At 42.9% G+C, this 21,285-nt stretch overlaps 1 protein-coding gene across 3 annotated transcripts in view; it reads left to right on the top strand.

Annotated features, from left to right (window-relative positions):
- Positions 1-21,285, top strand: part of ASCC3 (activating signal cointegrator 1 complex subunit 3) — an 841,816-nt gene that overhangs the window by 85,469 nt on the left and 735,062 nt on the right. For all 3 annotated transcript variants that reach the window (XM_040350155.1, XM_040350157.1, XM_040350156.1), the window contains 2 exons: positions 3,657-3,777; positions 15,638-15,833. In XM_040350155.1, the coding sequence (XP_040206089.1) occupies positions 3,657-3,777; positions 15,638-15,833 (317 nt within the window). The remainder of the gene's footprint in view (positions 1-3,656; positions 3,778-15,637; positions 15,834-21,285) is intronic.

Below are 21,285 nucleotides of genomic sequence, written 5' to 3'. Positions count from 1 at the left end.
CTTTGAAGGCATCTAAAAAAAATAAAAAAAAAATTGTAAAGGACTAATGACATTTTTTTAAAACTACTGATGTAATGTTATATTTATGGGTGGAACTCCACTTTAACCAGTTTGAGCTGACATGGATTAGAAACCTGAAAAAAATAATAATAATGCTCTAAAGCTTTTATGTGTTTGATTCATTTAAATATAGATTTGGTTTAATCCCAGACGATCAAAACGTTTGTGATAGGATATAGTTTAACACCAATATGCTGGTATCTAAAGTCTGTTTTCAAGAACTTGACGGTATGGCAGTTTTTCTTTTGAAAACTTTTGTCCAAACATGATCAAAGAAGCAAGCATTCCTTTAGCTATCACAGGAGTATTACTCAGCGGCTTGAAATGTGTGTAAAATGTAAAGTGTGTTTTCCTGTAAATCAGTGAATGCAGCTCTCTCCAGTGAATTCAGGGAAGGTTCAAGCAGGATGTCTTCTTTTGAGCCTGGCCTTTTCCAGCTGTAAAAAGCCATAATTTCTTCATTACATATGACATTCATATCTTATATATTTTGCGCTTAGAAAGAGATAAGAGCCTGTCTTGTATGTAGAATTTGCAATTCCAATTTTGGTAGTTTATTAACAACTACTATTGTGAGCCACAGCTTAGATTCTGTATAATATGTACCAGATATCAGAATGTGTCATTGTCCTATATTTTAAAACATTCTAATTAAAAGTTTTTAGGTTTTATAAATGTATTTTTTTCATTTTTGCACGTAGCAGAAGGTTGCATTCAATTATAATTTGTACAGTCCAAGATGGAAAGTAAACAAAACAAATGTATTTTTCCAAACTATAGGCTTTAGTGGTGACACCACAATAAAATACTGGCAAATATGCCATTCCTAGGGTCACCAAGGCTTGTCTTGCACACAGCATGCAACCCTCCATTGGGTTTATTGCACCTCCACTTTTTCTTCTGCCCATGGTGGCATAATTGCTGCCTGTGTTATTCTATGTTCACACTGTGGCTGAATGCACACAAAATCACACGTGGTTGTGGCATTCATTTTTAATAGTGCCCCCACGCTTCTTGCTAACTTGGGCACGCTGGAGTGTGCTACTACGCATGCTGGCAAAGTACCATGCGTTTTGGCAAGGCAGGGTCTTTTTGTGCAGTGTTTTGCTGAATAAATGCACCTTTATTATGGTGTTGGCCATTAGAACTGGATGTGACTGGAGTTTAAAAGATATGTGTTTATTACACTTATTTATATAGCACCGACAATTCACACAGCACTTTACACATATATTGTACATTCACATCAGTCCCTGCCCTTAAGAGCTTTCAATCTAATATCCCTAATGCTGGCCATACACGGGTCGAATTTCGAAAGAGCTTTCTTTTGACATTCAGAAAATTTGTGTATTGTGTCATGCGATGGTGCCACAATTGATTTCGAAATTCGACCGACCAAACCTTCAATTTCAATAAATAAATGATCTAGTGTACTTGATATGATATCAAGTGAAAAAAAAAGTCCAACAAAACTTAGTGTTCAAAATAATTGATAATATTGAAGTTCATATTTTCCACATGTCATTCAAGTGAGTGAATAAGATGAAAAGATGCGTGACTTCTAAAACGATACAGTCCCACCACCGATAAAAGTGCAGGCTTACCGGAACTTGTTGACCACTGATGGCATATGCCAAAAGAGGTCGATCAAGGCTTTGTATGACAGATGTCAGAAAACGATCCTTGGCCGGGAAGTGTAGACCCAATTGGATGATGTATCCTTAGATGGAATAGGTCCCCAGGGACAGACTGGAAACTGTACGGTGGTTGAATCCAATTCTCAAGGTTCGATTCTTTCAGAGGTGATTGAAGTTTTCCAGTTTCTTTTCCATGCTCTGAACTGCAGCTCCGCTCGGGCAGTGTAAGGCAGTGGTCATCAACCTTGTCCTGCAAGGCCCACTAACAGGTCAGGTTTGCAAAGTTCAGCAAAGCGGTGTTATTGACCATTTGAATAGCGCATAAAGAAAATCGATTTTGCGTGGGAGATCCGCTTTAACCACTTCAGCCCTGGAAGATTTGGCTTCTCAATGACAAGGCCATTTTTTGCGATACGCCAATGCGTCGCTTTAACTCGCACCCGTGCGATGTTGTAACCAAACAAAATTGACGTCCTTTTTTTCCCCACAATTATAGATTTCTTTTGGTGGTATTTGATCACCGCTGCATTATTTATTTTTTGCGTTATAAACAAAAGAAGTGCCAATTTTAAAAAAAACACAATCTTTTTTTACTTTTTGCTATAATAAATATCCCAATTTTTTTTTCCTCAGGTTTAGGCCGATTATGTATTCTTCTACGTATTTTTTGTAAAATCACAAGAAGCGTATATTGATTGGTTTGAGCAAAAGTTATTACGTCTACAAAATAGGGGATAGATTTATGGCATTTTTATTATATTTTTTTTTACTAGTAATAGCGACAATCTGCGATATTTTTATTGGGACTGTGATATTGCGGCGGACAGATCAGACACTTTTGACACATTTTTGGGACCATTGACAATTATGCAGCAATCAGTGCTATAAAAATGCACTGATTACTGTATAAATGTCACGGGCAGGGAAAGGGTTAACACTAGGGGGCAATCAAGGGGTTAACTGTGTTCCCTAGGTGTGTTCTAACTGTGGGGGGATGGGACTCACTAGGAGGAGAGAGAGAGATTGATGTTCATACTTCGTATGAACATACGATCTGTCTCCTCTCCCCTGAGAGAACAGGGATCTGTGTGTTTACACACACAGATCCCGGTTCTTGCTCTGTCATGAGCGATCGCAGGTGCCAGACGGTTATTGCGCTCGCCGGGCACTCGCATCGGCTCCAGGCACATGCTGCGGCCTCCTACATCATCTTAAAGGGCCGACATACAGTTACGGCAGCTCGCCCAGGGGAGCCATTCTGCCGCAGTAAAACTGCGGCGGCCAGTCGAGAACCAGTTAAAGTTTTAAAGGCATTTTTTTTAAATAATATATATTATACTTGCCTGCTCTGCACAATGATTTTTTACAGAGCGGCCTTGACTACCTTTTCTGGGGTTCCCTACTGGCACTGTCTGCTTCCCCTCTTCTGTGTCTGCTTGCTATGTTGCCAGACATGCAGGGATCAGTCCCGAGACAGGCTCGGCTCTGCCTCTTGCTCTCTGCTCACAGGATTTGACTGACAGCAGCGGGAGCCAAGGGCTTCCACTGCCCTCAGCCACGCTTGTTATAATGGGGAGAGAGGAGACGAGACCGACAGACGGGCACTGCTCTGGCTCGATATAGGACTTGGGTAAGAATTAGGAGGGGGGCACAACAAGTGGCAACACATTTTTTACCTTAATGCAGGGAATGCAGTAGGGTAAAAGGAAAACACATTTTACCGTTAACTGTTTCTTTTCCTGGTGCCTTGACTTTAGTTTTTGAAAGATTTCCTGAGATTTTTATGAATTCCACCCTTGAGTGTTCTACCTAGGAAAGTATGACAATGTGTGTACGGTAATGCGTTTATCTGAGATTTTTTTTTGTATATCAGGTCTTGTATATCTTGTGCCACTAGTGTGTGGCCAAACTGCAGTGTTAATGTTAACTGTGGTTTAAAATCATGTTTCTTTCTTGCAGTTATTTGAACTTCTTGGACCTGAAGGATTGGCTGTCATTGAAGTGCTCCTACAACAAAGGCAGAAAATTGTGTCTGCATCCCTGAACTGGCAAGCCGATGGCAGGCTGCACTCTTTACAAGGTAGAGCACACAGCAAGATTTGATCATTGCTAATTAATTATGATATTTAAAACAAACAAAACACCAACTAGTTTGAAAACGAGTGGTATACAAGTCTACAACACTAATAAAAAAGAAAAAAAATATTGTAATATTCAGTTTTGATGTGTTTGTTTTAAATATTAAAATTGTATGTATAGCAAAAAAAAATTTTCTTAGCTTTGGATATAAGAATTTGATAAGGGTTATAATCAGTGTTTCCAACCGACCAGATTGAAATTTACTGTGCCAACATTTACTGGCAAAGCCAAGTTTTTACTGGCATTTCCAAAAGTTACAAAATTACGGTTTTAAGTGCAAATTTCAGTATTTAGACTACAAACAAGTACAATATTTAATTCGCAACGTGATTTAAAATAAATATATTTCTTCTTTTATTTTTGATATAGTAAGTAGCTCAGGTACAGGACTCTGTAATTAGAATGGGCAGGCACACACACACACATGAAACTGACACTCACAGTGATACTGACAGCAATGTGCAGCAGCAACACGTCACCAACACAACACAACCCCTCCTGAGTTACAATGAGAGTCTCTCTACATGCCAGGTGGTCCCTTCTGTTCACTCCAGTTCAAACAGCACTGACAGTCCCGCTTCTGGCTTGCCTTGCTCCCGTCTTGCAGACCTGCACATGATACTCTGGCTGCTCCGCTCGGCTCCCTTGCACTATGACATCACACGGCACATTCGGGCACCGCCTCCGCCAAACCCCACCACTGCTGCCCAAACACACTTTAGCAGGCACTTGTATGGTCTCTGCAGGCTCTGGACCGGAACTGCACATGCACAGTTCAGAGCCGAGTGTCAGTCATATTTTTAACTAGCAACCTTTTCCTGTCACTTGCATTTATTGGCAAGAGAAATGTGCTGTTTTTTGCTGTCTGCCAGTAAAAATACTGACGGTTGGCAACACTGGTTAGAACCCCTGTCAGGTTTTTTCTTCAGGTCTGTTAGAGATGGTTTCCCTTTCTTTCTGTTTGTGTACAATGTTTTACCAGACAGAAAGTGAAGGAAAATTGACAACAGGAAAGCAGGCAACAGACAAAAATCTGACGGGTTCTAGCTGTCCCTCTACTTATTTTCAGTTCTGACTATGCTGCTGTTGAAGAGTTTCCTCCACTTCCATTTACTGTCTGGGAAAAAAGGTTGTCCCTGGAATGGGAAGTGGGGTGGAATGTCTGCAACTGAGATCCAGGCAGCAGTAAATTCTTATCGGTCCTTTCCCACATTATCAAAAACTTTACAAAAAATGGTAATAAATACACTTTAAGAATTTATAGGCAGGCAGGCTGGCTATGGGAAGGTGGTTTAAACAAAACCAAAAATAACACCACTAATTGATTATTTTACAAAGCAGAGAAGATCCTTCTTAAAACAGAAGGTTTTATCTGCATGTTTAATTTTCATTACTAAATCAAGAAATAAGAGGTTTATTTCTCACAAGAAAAAAATTGTGAAATAAAATATTGATTGAAGAACTAACACACCTCTGGAGACTCCCCACTGGATGTTAACACAAAAAGCCCTGGAGACTAGCCTTTGAGTAGTTAATTTACTCAAACCCTGGAGACTAGTCTTGGAGTAAAAGCAGTAGTAAACTTAATACAAGTAATGCACTAAAAGCAAAATACAATTAAAAGCACTTTGCAATGCATAGGAATAATCTAGACTAGAGCATCATGTAATTGTTCTTACAATTTATGCAGCTTATTATTGTAGCCTGTTTCATCCGAAGTCTCCGCCATCCTTGTGGACTTCTTTTGCTTCCTTCTCCACCTGAATTTCCGCCCTTCTTGTACATCAGTATAAAAATCTTGCACATGCTCAATAAGATTAAACCAAGCTTCCGTTTCGTTTAGCAGTTTTCGTGGATATTTAATCCTGCATTAGCAATCAGATGCTGTATGTCAGTCTGTGAACCTCCCTTATGACGTACATAGTCACATGTTTTTATTTTTTTAGCAACTAATAAATGATCAGCATTCTCACGGGATTGCAATGCCTGGAGTAATGCTGAGAGATAAGCGGCACATAGCTGTATAGACTTAGGGCACACTCGGCTTTCTGTTAGTTGGAATTACAATGCGCAAGCGTGAGTGACAAAATTTAAGAAAGAGAGGGAGATATCTCCTTGAAATTTTATTAAAGGCAGCTACGACTAAATAATAATATACTGCTTTACATGGTACTGAATTGTTAAGGAGAGTTTACTACCACTTTAAGGCCTTGTACTCACGAGCAGACATGTCCGATGAAACCGGTCCGCGGACCGTTTTCATCGGACATGTCTGCCCGGGGACTTCTGTTCGATGGCTGTACACACCATCAAACAGAAGTCCGCGCGTAAACAATACGCGGGGCGTGTCTGCGGTGTCGCCGCGTCGATGACGTGGGCGGGCCTGCCTTTTAAATGCTTCCACGCATGCGTCGAAGTCATTCGACGCATGCGAGGGATGGCGGGCGGCCGAACATGTACGGTAGGTCTGTACAGACGACGTACATGTCCGAGCGGACAGGTTTCCAGCGGACTGTTTTAAAGCAAGTCCAGGAAACAGTTGTCCGCTGGAAACCTGTCCGATCCGCCCGAAAATGGTCCGCTCGGGCCTACACACGGCCAAACATGTCTGCTGAAACTGGTCCGCGGACCAGTTTCAGCAGACATGTTCGGTCGTGTGTACGGGGCCTAACACACTAGCCCTGGAGACTGGTCACTGGGGGTTTAGGGTTTAAATTGTAATAATGCACATAGTGTGGAGGTTTGTCAATCATGAGTTAAAGCGTTATTAAAGGCAATTTTTTTTATATCAATATAGTACAGCAAAGTGGCCCCAAACCTCCTCTTCTGGAGTCCCCCGCTGGCTTTTTCTCTTCTGTGTCTCCCCCATAGCAAGCACTTGCCATGGGGGTACACCTATGGACTTGTTCCTGAGCCTGGCTTTGTGTTCTCATAGATACACACAGCACGGTTCTGCCACGCTTCCCACTTCCTCCTCATAGGATTTGATTGACAGCAGCAGGAGCCAATGGCTACCGCCTCTGTGGCTGTCAGGAGAGAGAAACCATGCAATGGTACATGCAACGAGGGAGGTTCAAGTCCCCTCACCATCGCATCGGTCTAGATACACTGTGGCGGCACTGGTAGAACATGGAAGGAATTCTCTGATCCCCTAATACAGATGTTCCTAACAGCACTAAATTACAAACAAAGGATATTGCTAAGATAAGCCCTCTACGATTTATACATCTACATGGGGTTGGGGGATCCTCAACTATCAAACTAGTATCAAGATTTAATTATTTTTTACTTTTAATCATGTTCCCATGCTCGTAAATGTAATTTTCCCTTCTTTTACATACTAATTACGTGTCCCCACATTCTGAACACATGTGCCCTACATGGTTGATCTGAGGTGCCTCAGTGGGGTTTGGGAGGTGGTGCTGCAGTTTTGATGTCCGTCGCAAAAAATGTTGAGCAAGTCTGTCATGTACATATAAGGACCTGTGATATCCTCACGTTCATGGATGATGCATCCGGATACAATGAATGTGTATTCCCTATAGTTACATTGGTATCAGATCCGTAGGGGAATTATAGGAAATCCTATGTAATTTTTTTATGTTTTCGCTTTTTTCTATAATGTTGTATTGTTATTTCTTTTGTTGATTAAAACATTTTGTTTTTTATAATACGTGCCTTTAAAGTCCATTATTAGCTGCTCTAATTCTTTCTTTATCTATCAACTTGGGTAAATGTACCCTGCCCATTCATGATTCTAATCTTGGCCGGTTCCTGCTGAGTCACCTGAGATTCTAAACAATCCGCAATATGCTAATCTTTACCGATAGTGGTGTGCCTAAGCAGCCCAATATGGCTGCTCACACTTGCTTCCTTAAATCGTTTTAGCATAGCTCCGAGTAGCCCTGCCCTCTTCCTACACAGCCCTGTCTCCATCCTGCCCGACCTTAGGCACCATCAACAGCAATGTTGAGCACCTTTTCCTACCCTCACCTTTGGCTAGGCACATTACTTCAGGAAATTAGGATCCTAGGAGGCAGTGGACATGCTCAACAGCTGCCCTGGCACAACTTAAGCCCATAGCTTTGTGATCAAGTTCAATGATCAGCTTTTATTAATATACGTAAAAAAAATGTTTGCTGTAACTGATTATTAAGTGCGAGTTTGGCTACAGATTGTATATGTAAATCTGCTAGTATGTTTAACACCCCCCCCCCCCTCCACTGACAATGCTACTGTCTGCATTGCTCCCTGTCCTCCTTTAATCCAGAGTGGTGACACTCAAACACATGAGGTGTATTACTGACCAGATCATCAGGTGGAACAGACGGCAAAAGAAAGCCTAAAAAAATAAAACTGATCAATCCCCACATCTAATGATTGGTAAGCTGCAATATAATACGTTAGTGGTATTGGGTTTAACCACTTGCTGACAGCCCTATAGCAGTTTTACTGCTACAGGATGGCAGCTCTAAACAGGATTGTGTGTGTGTAATATATATATATATATACTGTAACATGGGGGACCATTGGCTCTCGTGGTAGATGCTTTTGTTAGTGATTCATGCCAGTCAGGAATTATATTTTAGGACATGGTAGCCCATTTTTATTAAAAAGGCAAATAATAGTCCGTAACATAAAGGTTTCCCACGGAGGGGTTCTTCTCCAGCAAATAAAAACAACAGAAAATGCTAGCCCATCTGGCTCTCTTTAGCAGTACCTCTGCTCTTTATTCTGGTCACACAGACCACAGGATTCCTCAATGTGGATGGCTTCACTTTAGCACCCACAGCTCCGCTCTAGCCTTAGTCTTCAGGCCGTTGCACTGCCTCTTGCAGTCACACGTTCTGGCTCATGCAGGTTGTCTGACTCCTGGAGACCTCCTGTCTCTCTGGGTGTGGAGCAGTCTCCAACTCGGCGCCATGAGGTCTTCCCATACACTCATTATAAGTGCTTTGCTCACCTGAGCACACACCCTGCTGGTAATCTATAAAATCTGGACACAGGGTTGTAGATCCTGTCCCACCCAAGACACTATAGAATCTCCAAACTACAGAGCCCCATGACGGAATACACAAAACCTGGAGAAAGCTGTGAAAGCAGTCTTCTACAGTCCACATCTATGCTCTGAAGTGTTGCACCAAGCAAATGTGCATACCATGTGTCCCCCAAACTACCAATTTTACTGTGACAGCATCTCCTACTCTCACAATACACATGTATACGTGATCCTCCACATCTGCCTGCAGGGGACACGCATGCCCTGCCGACAGGTCGCTTATGCTGTGATAATTCACAGCCGAAGTTCATCTGTGGGTGCTGGGAACTCAATGTCCTCCGGCACACACAGATTGTCAGTAAAGTACACAGAATGGGGATATGTAAACCATGCAGATCTCTCCTTTGACAGGGGGGAAGGGATGGATTCTGTGTTCCTGCAAAGCAGAGACTAGAATCCAGCTCTTCCCCTAGTCAAAGCAGCACACATAGTAAACACAAACACTGGCCAGACACACCCCTTTTTATCGCCTTAGATGTTTAACCCCCTTCCCAGCCAGTGTCCGTACAGTGCATATTTTTTAGGACTGATCACTGTATTAGTGGCACTGGTTCCCAAAAAGTGTCAAAAGTGTCAGTTAGTGTCCGATATCGCAGTCCCTCTATAAGTCGCTGTTCGCCACCATTACTAGTGTAAAAAAATAGTGGAAGTTATAACGTTCACGCAAGCCAATCAATATTCACTTATTGGAATTTTATAACCAAAAACATGTAGAATACATATTGGCCTACATTTCTTAAAAGATCATTTGATTGGATATGTTTTTATAGCAGAAAGTAAAAAATATATATTTTTTTTTTCAAAACTCTGTCTTTTTTTGTTTATAGCACAAAAAATAAAAGAGCGTAGAGGTGATCAAATATCACCAAAAGAAAGCTCTATTTGTGGAAAAAAAAATGCATAAATGTTATTTGGTTACAGTGTTGAAATCGGCAGTTGAAGTAACGCAGTGCCATTTTGCAAACAAATGGCCTGGTCACAAAGAGGGTAACTCTTCTGTTGGTTTATACCACTTTAAGCCTTTAGAACTACTTTAATGCACATACTATAGGGGCTGAACTCTGAAAGGGATAATGCTTATATATTGGAGAATTGTCACCAGTGGGGGGGTTCAGATATTCTGGAGACTAGATGCTGAGATGTTTTAGCGCATACTCTCACCCCTTAAGGGTTCATCTCATAAACTTTATTTTTTATTTTATTTTACAAAAACTGACTAGTGAGCGTCATACTGGTGACATAGATATTTCGAAGTGTGTATGATGGAGGTAGGACATCACTACTGAAGTATGATTTATTCAGCTTAATTTGGGATTTGAAGTAGAGTCTGACCTTGAGTGACCAAAAGTGACAATCTGGCTTTATTACTATAAAGGTTGAGGGATTTACAGTAAAATTGATAGCTGTTCTCTTTTGCTTTTCATTCACTTTTTTCTTTTTTTACTAGACCCAGAATGTCTTGGTGGCGGTCACAATAAATAATCCTTTTAGTGATAATCTACCTTGATTTTCCATTTATGTCTATATTCAGTAATTTTTTTTATGTATTTATTTGTGGTCAAATAAGCAATGCAATGTGTTCTCTGTGCCTGGGCATGCCTACTTTATGTAATCACTCTATTTCAATGGATGAAGTCTGCTTTGCATTTGCATTAGAGCCTGCCTCTGCCAGCCAGTGTCAACAATCAATCTGAAGCTATCAGTGCTACAGTATATCATGTCCTCTTGATTTCCCATTAGAATGCCTTTCTACCCAATGCCGTCACTTATGCTTTGTCTTAATAAAGCTGCCTTCTTTCAGTTTTACCCTTCAGGTAGAGATTCAGTACCTCCTTTGCACTAATTTGATCATACATCCTCTCCTCACTACTGCCATTTTTCTGCTTCACCTTTTCTCAGCGTTTCAATTTCTCTTGTTTTGCTCTCTTGTTGCGGCCATGCTTCTTCACATTCTGAAATATATATATATTTAATTGTTCTTTCAATGAATTTTTTCCTGAGTATATTTTGTAATGTCAATCAGGTTCAGTGTAACATTTATTTTCGGAATGGTAATTGTAAAACGTAATTGATGCTAAAGCCAGAATACAACCTGTACATGGAATTTATTCTGATGCAATGTCTTTGACTCTTTTTTATTTAACTCTTGCTTTCCCAGCAAAAACATTGTATTTCTGTTCATTGTGTTATTCTTGGCACTATTTCTAACATGCAACGTGTGTGTGTGTGATTCCTTCATCTCTTTGAATACACCCCTCCTGATGGTGCACCTTCTAGTTTTTCTGCCTTTCTTGCAGCGCAACGCCTAATCAAAGGTCATTAATTTTGACTGATCTTTCCTTGTCAGATTTTTAAAACAAGTTTCATTATTTGCTTTCTGTGAGATGTTTCTGACTTCATTGTTACCTTGAATCACAAAAAAAATGTTGAACCTTGAATGGCTTCTAAAATTTTAGTTTAACCACTTCAATACCAGGCACCTTCCTGTCCAAGCCAATTTTTAGCTGTCAGCGATGTCACAATTTGAATGACAATTGCGCAGTCATACCTCACTGTACCCAAACACATTTTTTTTTTCCATTTTGTTCCCACAAATATAGCCTTCTTTTGGTGGTATTTGATCACCTCTGCGGTTTTTATTTTTTGCAGAAAAAAATTAAAAAAGACAGAAAATGTTGGGGAAAAAAAATGTTTTCTTTATTTCTGTTATTTTATTTTTTTGTAAATAAGTACGTTTTCTACTTCAATGACGGGCACTGATATGGCTACACTGACGGGCACTGATAAGGCCGCACTGATGGGCACCGATGAGGTGGCACTGATGATAGACACTGATAGGCGGCACTGATGGGCACTGATAGGTGGCACTGGGCACCAATAGGTGACACTGATGGGCACCAATAGGCGGCATGGATGGGTATTTATGGTGGCATTGATGGGTACTTATGGGTGTCACTAATAGATGGCACTGATGGGTGGCATTGCTGGGCATCACAGATTTAAGGTGGTTCACAATGGTGCCAATCGGTGCCCATTTGTGGGCACTGATTGGCACATATTTGGCATACATTTTCATATGTGGCCATGGATGGCCATGGGGGATGTACTTGGCCATATACATGCTTGGAGTGGTCCTGGCGGCTTCCCTGGTGGTCCAGTGTGGGCATCCATGGAAGGGCTGCGCTGATAAACAATCAGCGCAAAACCCCCCTGTCAGGAGAGCCGCCGATCGGCTCTCCTCACTCGCGTCTTGCAGACGCGAGTGAGGAAGAGCCGATCAACGGCTCTTCATGTTTACATCGTGATCAGCTCTGATTGGACACGGCTGATCACGTGGTAAAGAGCATCCGCCGGAGGCTCTTTACAAAGATCGGAGGTGCAGGGTGTCAGACTGACACCCCGCATCACCGATCGCCGCGCTGAGCGCCCCCACCAGCGGGCCGGCAAGTTATCCTGCTGGACGTCAATAGACGTCTAGTTAGGAAAACAGAATCGCTTCCCGGACGTCAATTTGCTATTGACCGGGTGGGAAGTGGTTAAGGTATAATGGTAAAGACAGTCTTTTAGCCACTTGTTGCCCTATGGCAGATCTACTGAAGAAGGGTGGCCGTTGTGCGCAGAATCACGCATATATTGAGTATGTGATTCTTCACTTCCGCATAGAGGGCGTGCAGAAGCTGATCAGCGGGTGCCGATCAATGGATGTCAGCTGGCCCCCGCTGATTGTCGAAGGAGAGACACATGACGGTGCTCTACATATATAAACAGAGCTCCATCCTGTCGTCAGGGATGTGGTGGATGTTTTCCCCTGCAAAGGTAATAAAATCCCTTAGTAAAAACACCACACAGTGTAGACACACATTTACTCCTTTAACCACTTTAGCCCCGGAACGATTTTCCGCTTAATGTCTAGGCCATTTTCTGCGATACTGCGCTGCGTCGCTTTAACTGACAATTGCGTGGTCGTGCGACATTGTACCCAAATAAAATTGATGTTCTTTTTTACCCACAAATAGAGATTTCCTTTGGTGGTATTTGATCACCTCTGCGCTCATTTCTTGCGCTATTAACGCTACAAAATAAAGACCAACAATTAAAAAAAATAAAAAATTACTGGAATTCTGTCATGTTATCTGACAGAACAGGGAATCGCCTTGTTTACATAGGCAGTTCCCTGTTCTGCCTCCCCTCACCGTTATCCTCTTTACACAGACCGACGTACATGAACGTCAGTTCTCGCAGGAGAGCTGACCTGCCACAGTATATCTGCGTGAGCTGGTCAGCAAGTGGTTATTCGTCCTAAATGTTTAACCCCTTCCTAGCCAGTGTCATTTGTACAGTGACAGTGCATATTTTTAGCACTAATCACTGTATAAATGTCACTGTTTTTCACAAAAGGTTCAGTTGCAAACTGTCCACAGCAATATCACAGTCCTGCTATAAATCGCTGATCGCAACCATTACTAGTATTAACAAAACAATGTTTACTTACAGTAGATATGACATAATTTGTAGACGCCATTACTTTTGCGCAAACCAATCAATGTATGCTTATTGGGAATTTTTTTTGCCAAAAATATGTAGCAGAATACATATTGGCCTAAATTTATGAAGAAAGTAAAAAATATAGTTCCGGATTCTTGAAACACTTACGCCGACGTATCTACAGATACGCCGTGTAAGTGTAAATGTGTGACGTCGTATCTCTGCTCCGTACGCATAGAACTAGATACGCCTGAAATTAGGCTTCATCCGACCGGCGTAAGTTTCCTACGCCGTCTTATCTTGAGTGAATATTTACGCTGTCCGCAAGGGGCGCTCCCATTGATTAACGCATCGAATATGCAAATGACTGAGATACGCCGATTCACAAACGTACTTGCGCCCATCACAGTAATATACGCTGTTTACGTAAGGCGTACGTCCGGCGTAAAGTTATTCCACCTATAGGAGGCACATCCCATGAAAAGGTATGGACGACGGAACAGCCGTTTTATTTTACATCGTTTACGTAGGACTACGTGAATAGGGCTGGTCGTAGGCTACATCACGTCGTAGGCAGTGATTCGACGTATCTTATGGAGTATTTTAGACGTGATTCTGAGCATGCGCACTGGGATGCGTCAACGGTACGGCGCATGCGCCGTTCGTTCGGCCTATCATTTGCATGGGGTCACGGTTCATTTAAATGGATCACGCCCACCTACTTTGAATTAGGCGGGCTTACGCTGAATAATTTACGTTACGCTGGCGCAACGTAGGGAGCAAGTGCTTTGTGAATACCTTGCTTGCCTCTCTGTGTTACGTCGGCAGAAAGATGCGCCGATCTACCTGAATCCGGCCCATAGTTTTGTTTTGTTTGTTTTTTCAAGAATTGGCAGTCTTTTTTTCTTTATAGTGCAAAAAATAAAAAACCCAGTGGTGATCAAATACCACCAAAAGAAAGGAGAACATCAATCTTATCTATGTACAGTGTTGCATGACATTGCTATTGTCAGTTAAAGTAACGCAGTGCTGTATAGCAAAAAATGGTCTGGTCATGAAAGGGAGTACATTTTTCAGAGGTCAAGTAGTTAACAAACACACGTTTTACAGTGCCATTTCTTTACTGAGAAAATCGCAAAATTTAAGTTGAACTTTAGGATAAGTTTACAGTAACCCCTACAGTCAAACCCAGTGTTTTACTGTGCAGGCTGGTGGCAGTGCTGGCTCCGGCAGGGAGCAATGTGATGTACGTTTTAGCACATAGCACGGCTTACTTTTTTATTTTTTATTTTTATTTGAAGTGTCATGTACTTCGACAAAAACAACAATTGTTTTCTATGTGCCCTAGCAGTGATCTACATTATTCCAGCACAAAAAAAAACTTAGGTCACCGTCCTTGTGCGTAAAGAGTAGTTGCCCTAGTTACTCTTGAAAAATAATTTTAACCAGCTTTATGCGTTCCCCCTCCCCAAGCTGCTGTCTCGTCTAAAATAGATTTTAGGTTTGTGTACACTCTAATTTGAGTTTGAATATTTGAATCATTGACCTTGTCAAGTAACCTAATGCTATGTAAACTTTTATGTGCTATTTGCAAAATGGCAAACGTTTTTTAAATAGTTTTCTGACAGAAAATAATTTACTTATTTTAATTGCTGAGTAAATACCGTAAATGTTGACTTGGAAGATCTATTCCTTTTGCCAATTTAATAAATAGAAGTTTTTAATACTTCATTAATAATGCTTCTGAATTTTTTTTTTTTTTTTTATTAATTGTGCAGGCAAAATAAAAACTTTACCAAACAGTATTTTATATATTATACTCACTGTAAGATTGGGGTGATCAGACTCCAGCAGTAGGTGCATTTTTAAGTGAGTACGCCAGTCCAGAACTGAATTTTTAAGGGCTGGGTAGCCCACTTTTATTTAAAAGTACAAGAAGTTCACAAATACATCAGTAGCCCTCACAGGCGGTTCCACCATTACTGTATCTTGCATACTCAACACTTTAGCCTCCAAGCCCATTCCTATAGCTGAGCAGAGCTAAACTGGGGTAAAAGCAAACATGCTTGTATGTTCTATGTAATGCAGTGGAGGAGTTGGCACTGACGGGTGAACTTTTTGGTGGGACAGGGTCCTGGCCTTTATATAAACAGCTATCCTATTGCAGGAAAGTAATTGTAAACATTTATTGCCCTTTGTGAGTTACCCAAAGCATTGTCTAAGCTGTACAAATGACATGTTTTATATTCCCACACAGCGCTTGCTGGAGAAACTGGGAGACCAAACTATGGCTGTCAAGTTACAGTCCAGTCTGAGCAAGAAAAGCAGCTCATGAAGCAGTATCGGCGTGAAGAAAAACGCAATGCCAAACGAGAGAAACGTGTAGGAGAGGATGGAGAGATTGCTGGGGAAGGGCTAATAGGCTTTGATCCCAAGGAACTGCGAATGCAGAGGTAATAAATGCCAAACGCTGAAAAATGCTTCAGCTGTAATTGCTACTTTAATGTGTCCTAATCATTTATTTTCTTTAAGTTCGACTTTTGGAGATTACACAATTTAAATTTCAGGTCACGTCTTAACCAAAGTATAGAATTTTTTTTTCTCGATGAAAACCTAATTTTCTAGGATAAGGAAGCAGTGATCTGCTTAATTAGAATCTGCTTGGTCGCTTCCACATGATTTAGAAATGCAGATTAAGGAGGTAAGCTATCTTCCTTAGGTGCTCTGTACACACCACTAGTTTAAGATTTATGAAGTCTGTACTAAATGCATTGAAACTATCTGTTTTTCCTCTCGAGATTAATGGGTGCTATTTTCTATGTTGTCATCTTGAAATATAGGGAAAAAAGGAAAGCAAATAAGGTGTTGCATTGCTGCAGTGGCGTATAAGAAAAAAAAAAAAAAAACTCTAGCCTTGTTGGCTTTTTAAATATTGAGCCCATAAAATGTGTGATCTCTACATTGTTATGTGGCGTGGCGTAGGGACAACAGCACTGTAAATAAGGTCTGTTGCAGTTATTGAGTTGCCAATGCCTACAAATTGTACCTATAATTTGCTGCAATTGTTATTGGGAGTGTGTTTCTTTACACACTTGCTGACCTCTTTGTTTTAAAGCAGGCAAATTGTTAAATTGACTGTGACACTGAGATCACACTGCAGCATAAACTTCCACCTCTTCCTTCTGTTTTATCTTGTTAGGGTCACTCCAGAGAACACTATGCAAAAGCATGTTCATATCTGCCTCTATATCGGTTACTGATTTTATTTCTCATTGACTACATCATATTTTCAAATTCAATCAGCAAAAAAAAAGGAATATACCAAAAATTAAACAAAACTGGCCCATTAATATCACTTGGGTAACAATATGTTTTTATTTTTATTTTTTTTACTTTACAGTAGTTCCTGTCCCATTTGTGTAATCGGGTAATACTTTTTTTCCTGGTTTGTAAAGAAAACCGCATGTTTCCATAACCTGTTCTCACAAAGAGGCTCCTAAATGGCACCATAATGTCACAACTTACAGAAGCAAAGCAGGAGTTGTGAAGAATTCCTAAAAAATAATTCTATTCAGGATGCTGGTATATTGTACTTTTACTATTTTGTAAAATTTCTGGCTACAAGCAAATATTCCTTGAAAGCTTACATTTATTGGTGTATCATCTGCATGATATATACCTTTTATGCTGGTTTGGTAGCTTTCAATCACTTTCAGAACATCTAATATGGCCCACTCCAGTAGGTGCAAAAAACACTCTGCTATTGATTTCTCACTCCTGACACTTAAAGTGGCTCTCTAAGCAATGCCTTTTTTTTCTTTATCGTACATCACGGGACACAGAGCAGCATAGCCATTACATATGGGTTATATAGTGTACCTTCAGGTGATGGACACTGGCACTCTCCGACAGGAAGTTCCCTCCCTATATAACCCCCACCCATAGTGGGAGTACCTCAGTTTTTTCGCCAGTGTCTTAGGTGTTGGTGCACGTTGAAGGTTGTGCCTGCAGTTTGTCCTTGGGACCAGGGCCAGCCGACCGGATCCGTCCAAGGTGCTTCATAGCCAAAGTGGACGGTACCCGGGCCCCAATTCGTGGATGGGGTTTTGCCTATAATGCCTCTCCTTGGAGGGCTGGACTCTGGGTTCCAGGACTGGGTTTTTTAACCTATGAATACCTGCTGCCAGTAGTGCTGTATAGGTCCAGGTGTGTGGTGTTCCTGACTTGGACCCCGGTCCCTGAAGGTCTATGACCATACCCACGGTGAAGGGAGAAGATTGGGCCTCTTGCATGAGCAATACCCTGCGGCGTGGAAAGGTAAGCGGGGGGCCTACGGAACTTGGTTTGTCAGTGGGCTCCCCACAGGGGACTCTGGGGAAAAGCCTTTTTTATGCCTCTGTGCATGGGCTAAAAGAGAAACCACAAAGTCTGCATGACTGGATGGCTCAAACACCCAGGTATACTGTTCCTCTGGCTGGGCTAATAGACTGCTGCTGCTGCTACAAGGTGTTTTGCTCCATGAAATGTAAAAGGGAGCATGTCAGGTTTAAATTACTTACTTCCTGATGTCTGTGTGTCTCCAGCAGCTCCCGGGCTCCTCTCCCCACATGGATTCTGCTTCCTGCTTCCTGAGAGCGGCGTCGGGAGCGCGCGCGCGCGTGCGCGCGCACTGTTATAGGCGCCGACGCTGCGTGGAGGGGCGGGGGACGCCCAGGGAGTTCCCTCCCCTCTGTACATCAGAGGGAAAAACTCTATTTAGCCTGTCAGTTTGCTGAAGGCTGTGAAGGGACACGGAGCAGCGATGCTGAGCTGAGCAGGATAGGTTTGCCTATGTTATGCTGACACAGTGACACCTAGTGGCCGTTTTTTTGTACACACCTTGCTAAAGAGCTGTTTAAGCTCATATTTTCTCTGAAAAGCCGGTGTACTAAGTAGCAGTCAGAGTACTTAGTATTTGGTACTCTCTTAGCCCAGCATTAAGGGAAGCAATATTAGGATATGATTAAGCCCTTGGGGCTCAATATTGCTATCTCTTGTTAGGTTTTGGGAAGTTTAGTTTCTGTCTAACATTACCCTAGCCTAAATTTTTTTCCTCATTTATTTAAATGTGTGTTTTTCTCCAGCTATTACAGTTAGTTGTATATTAGCGGAGTATCTCAGATTTGTTATTATGGCTCCTAAGGGTGCAGGGAACGCTAAAAATGCTAAAGGTGTTAAAAAGCCGAAGGGTTCCCCATCGGGCTCGGAGGATATTTCCCAGAATCCACCTGCCCCTACCTCCCCGGAGGATCCGGAGGTTGCTGCCCTGGGTGAGCCATCGGGGTTGCTAGGTGCTATGGCGGGCCCTATTCAACCAACTCCTTCCTATGTCACGGAAGAGATGTTAGCCTCCACCTTGGGTGGATTTGAAAAGAGGATGGCCGCTCTTATTACGGCCTCTTTATCCGGGAAGAAGCGGGCTAGGTCCCCGTCTCCCAGGTTTGAATCTCCTGAGGAAGATGTCCTTTCCACTGAGGAATTGGAAGATACAGGAGACCAGGCTGAGGATCATCTGGACCATTTGGGTTCTGAAGATTCTACTATAGAAGAACTTTTTTCAGCTTCTCACGCAGAAAAATTGTGGGTTCAGTCCTTAACGGATATGGTGCGGTCAGCTTTTAAAATGCCTTTGCCTCAGCCTCTGGCCTCCGCTGTGTCCTCATTGGGCTCCCTAAAAGCGCCCCAAGCCAACCTGGTGTTCCCGGTCCATCCTTTGTTAAAGGACCTGATATTTCAGGACTGGGTTAAGCCAGACAGGATTTTTTTTGCCTCCTAAAAGGTTCGCAGTTATGTACCCTTTAGAGGAGGAGTTTTCAAAAAAATGGGCTGTCCCCACTGTTGACGCAGCCATATCATGTGTCAATAAAGCTTTAACATGTCCAGTGGACAATATTCACATGTTCAAAGATCCTGTGGATAAAAGGCTTGAGACCTTACTAAAGGCATCCTTCTCCACAGCGGGCGCAGTGGTCCAGCCAGCTGTAGCTGCCATTGGCGTCTGCCAGGCTTTAAAAGACCAGGCCAAGCAGGCCCTAAAGGACCTCCCGGCTCAACAGGCTCAGGACTTAGCCGATCTACCTAGAGCCTTATGTTTCGCGGTAGACGCTATCAAGGATTCAATCCAACAGGCGTCCCGCCTATCCCTGTATTTGGTCCACATGAGAAGATTACTTTGGTTAAAGAACTGGTCTGCAGAAACCCCCTGCAAAAAACTCCTTACAGGATTCTCCTTTCAAGGAGAGAGATTGTTTGGAGAAGATCTTGACAAATATATTCAAAAGATCTCTAGTGGTAAGAGCACCCTTTTGCCGGTTAAGAAAAGGTTCCGAGGTCCCTCTTTTAAGCGCCCAACCTCTCCAGTTCCAGGGCCCTCATTCTCTAGGCAGTATCGACGGCCTCCTGGACGCGCAGCTGCAAACAGGCCCCAGGGGCAAGCTGCAGGGAACAAGAGACCGTGGAACCGTAAGCCGGTTAAGGCTGCCCCTAAGGCAGCCTTGTGAAGGGGCGCCCCCACTCTCTCGAGTGGGGGGAAGACTCCGGTTGTTCTCGGAGTTGTGGGGGGCCCAAGTTACCGACCAATGGGTTCTGTCCTCAGTAACTCAGGGGTACAAGCTGGAGTTTCGGGAGTTCCCCCCTCCTCACTTTCAAATGTCAAGACTTCCAGGCGACCCTCAGAGACAGGCATCGCTTCTGTCCGCCCTAGAGCGACTCCTATCTCAAGGAGTGATTATGGAAGTACCAGCAGGGGAGCAAGGACAAGGGTTTTACTCAAACCTCTTCGTTGTCCCGAAGCCAAACGGCAACGTCGGGCCTATTCTGGACCTAAAGTTATTAAACCGCTTTTTAAGAGTCCGGTCTTTTCGAATGGAGTCCATTCGTTCGGTGGTGGCCGCCCTCCAAGGAAAGGAGTTCTTGGCCTCCATCGATATAAAGGACGCATACCTGCACGTTCCGATTTTCCCAGGCCATTACAGGTATCTGCGTTTTGCCCTAAACTATCGGCATTATCAGTTCGTGGCTCTTCCGTTCGGACTAGCCACGGCCCCTCGGGTTTTTACGAAGATCCTGGCCCCCGTATTAGCCATCCTAAGGGAACAGGGCATTCTGATCATGGCCTACCTAGACGATCTTCTGGTAGTCGACCACTCAGCGGCCGGTCTAAATCGGGCAGTGTTGCTAGCAGTAAACTGCCTAGAGTCCCTGGGTTGGGTTCTAAACCGGGACAAATCGGCTTTACAGCCCACAAGAAGGTTGGAGTATCTAGGTCTGATTTTAGATACAAGACAACAACGGATCTTCCTGCCCCAGTCCAGAGTGGACTCGATAAGGGAGTTAATCCACATAGTCCTAAGCAGCACAAGGCCATCTATACGCCTCTGCATGCGCCTGTTGGGAAAGCTAGTGGCCACCTTCGAGGCAGTGCCCTATGCCCAGATCCATTCTCGGAGGCTACAGAGAGCAATTCTCGCGGCCTGGGACAAAAGACTCCAGGCCTTGGATCTTCCCATTTCCCTTCCCTATGCGGTAAGGCAGAGCCTGTGTTGGTGGCTAGTCACAAAAAATCTTCTGAAAGGAAGATCGTTCAATCCCCCCTCATGGAGGATAGTAACCACGGACGCCAGCCTATCAGGTTGGGGTGCAGTCCTAGACGATTTAACCCTACAGGGGAAATGGTCAAGGGCAGAATCAGCCCTACCCATAAATGTCTTAGAGATCCGAGCAGCTCGGTTGGCTCTTTTGGGCTGGACGGAGGTTCTGCAGGGCTCCCCAGTAAGGGTACAATCCGACAATGCCACTGCCGTAGCTTATATAAACCACCAGGGTGGCACCAGGAGTCAGGCAGCCCAAAGGGAGGTAGATCGGATC

The sequence above is a fragment of the Rana temporaria genome, chromosome 4 (assembly GCF_905171775.1).
Source record: "Rana temporaria chromosome 4, aRanTem1.1, whole genome shotgun sequence".
NCBI classification, from domain to species: domain Eukaryota; kingdom Metazoa; phylum Chordata; class Amphibia; order Anura; family Ranidae; genus Rana; species Rana temporaria.
This window is presented reverse-complemented; position numbering and strand designations above follow the sequence as displayed.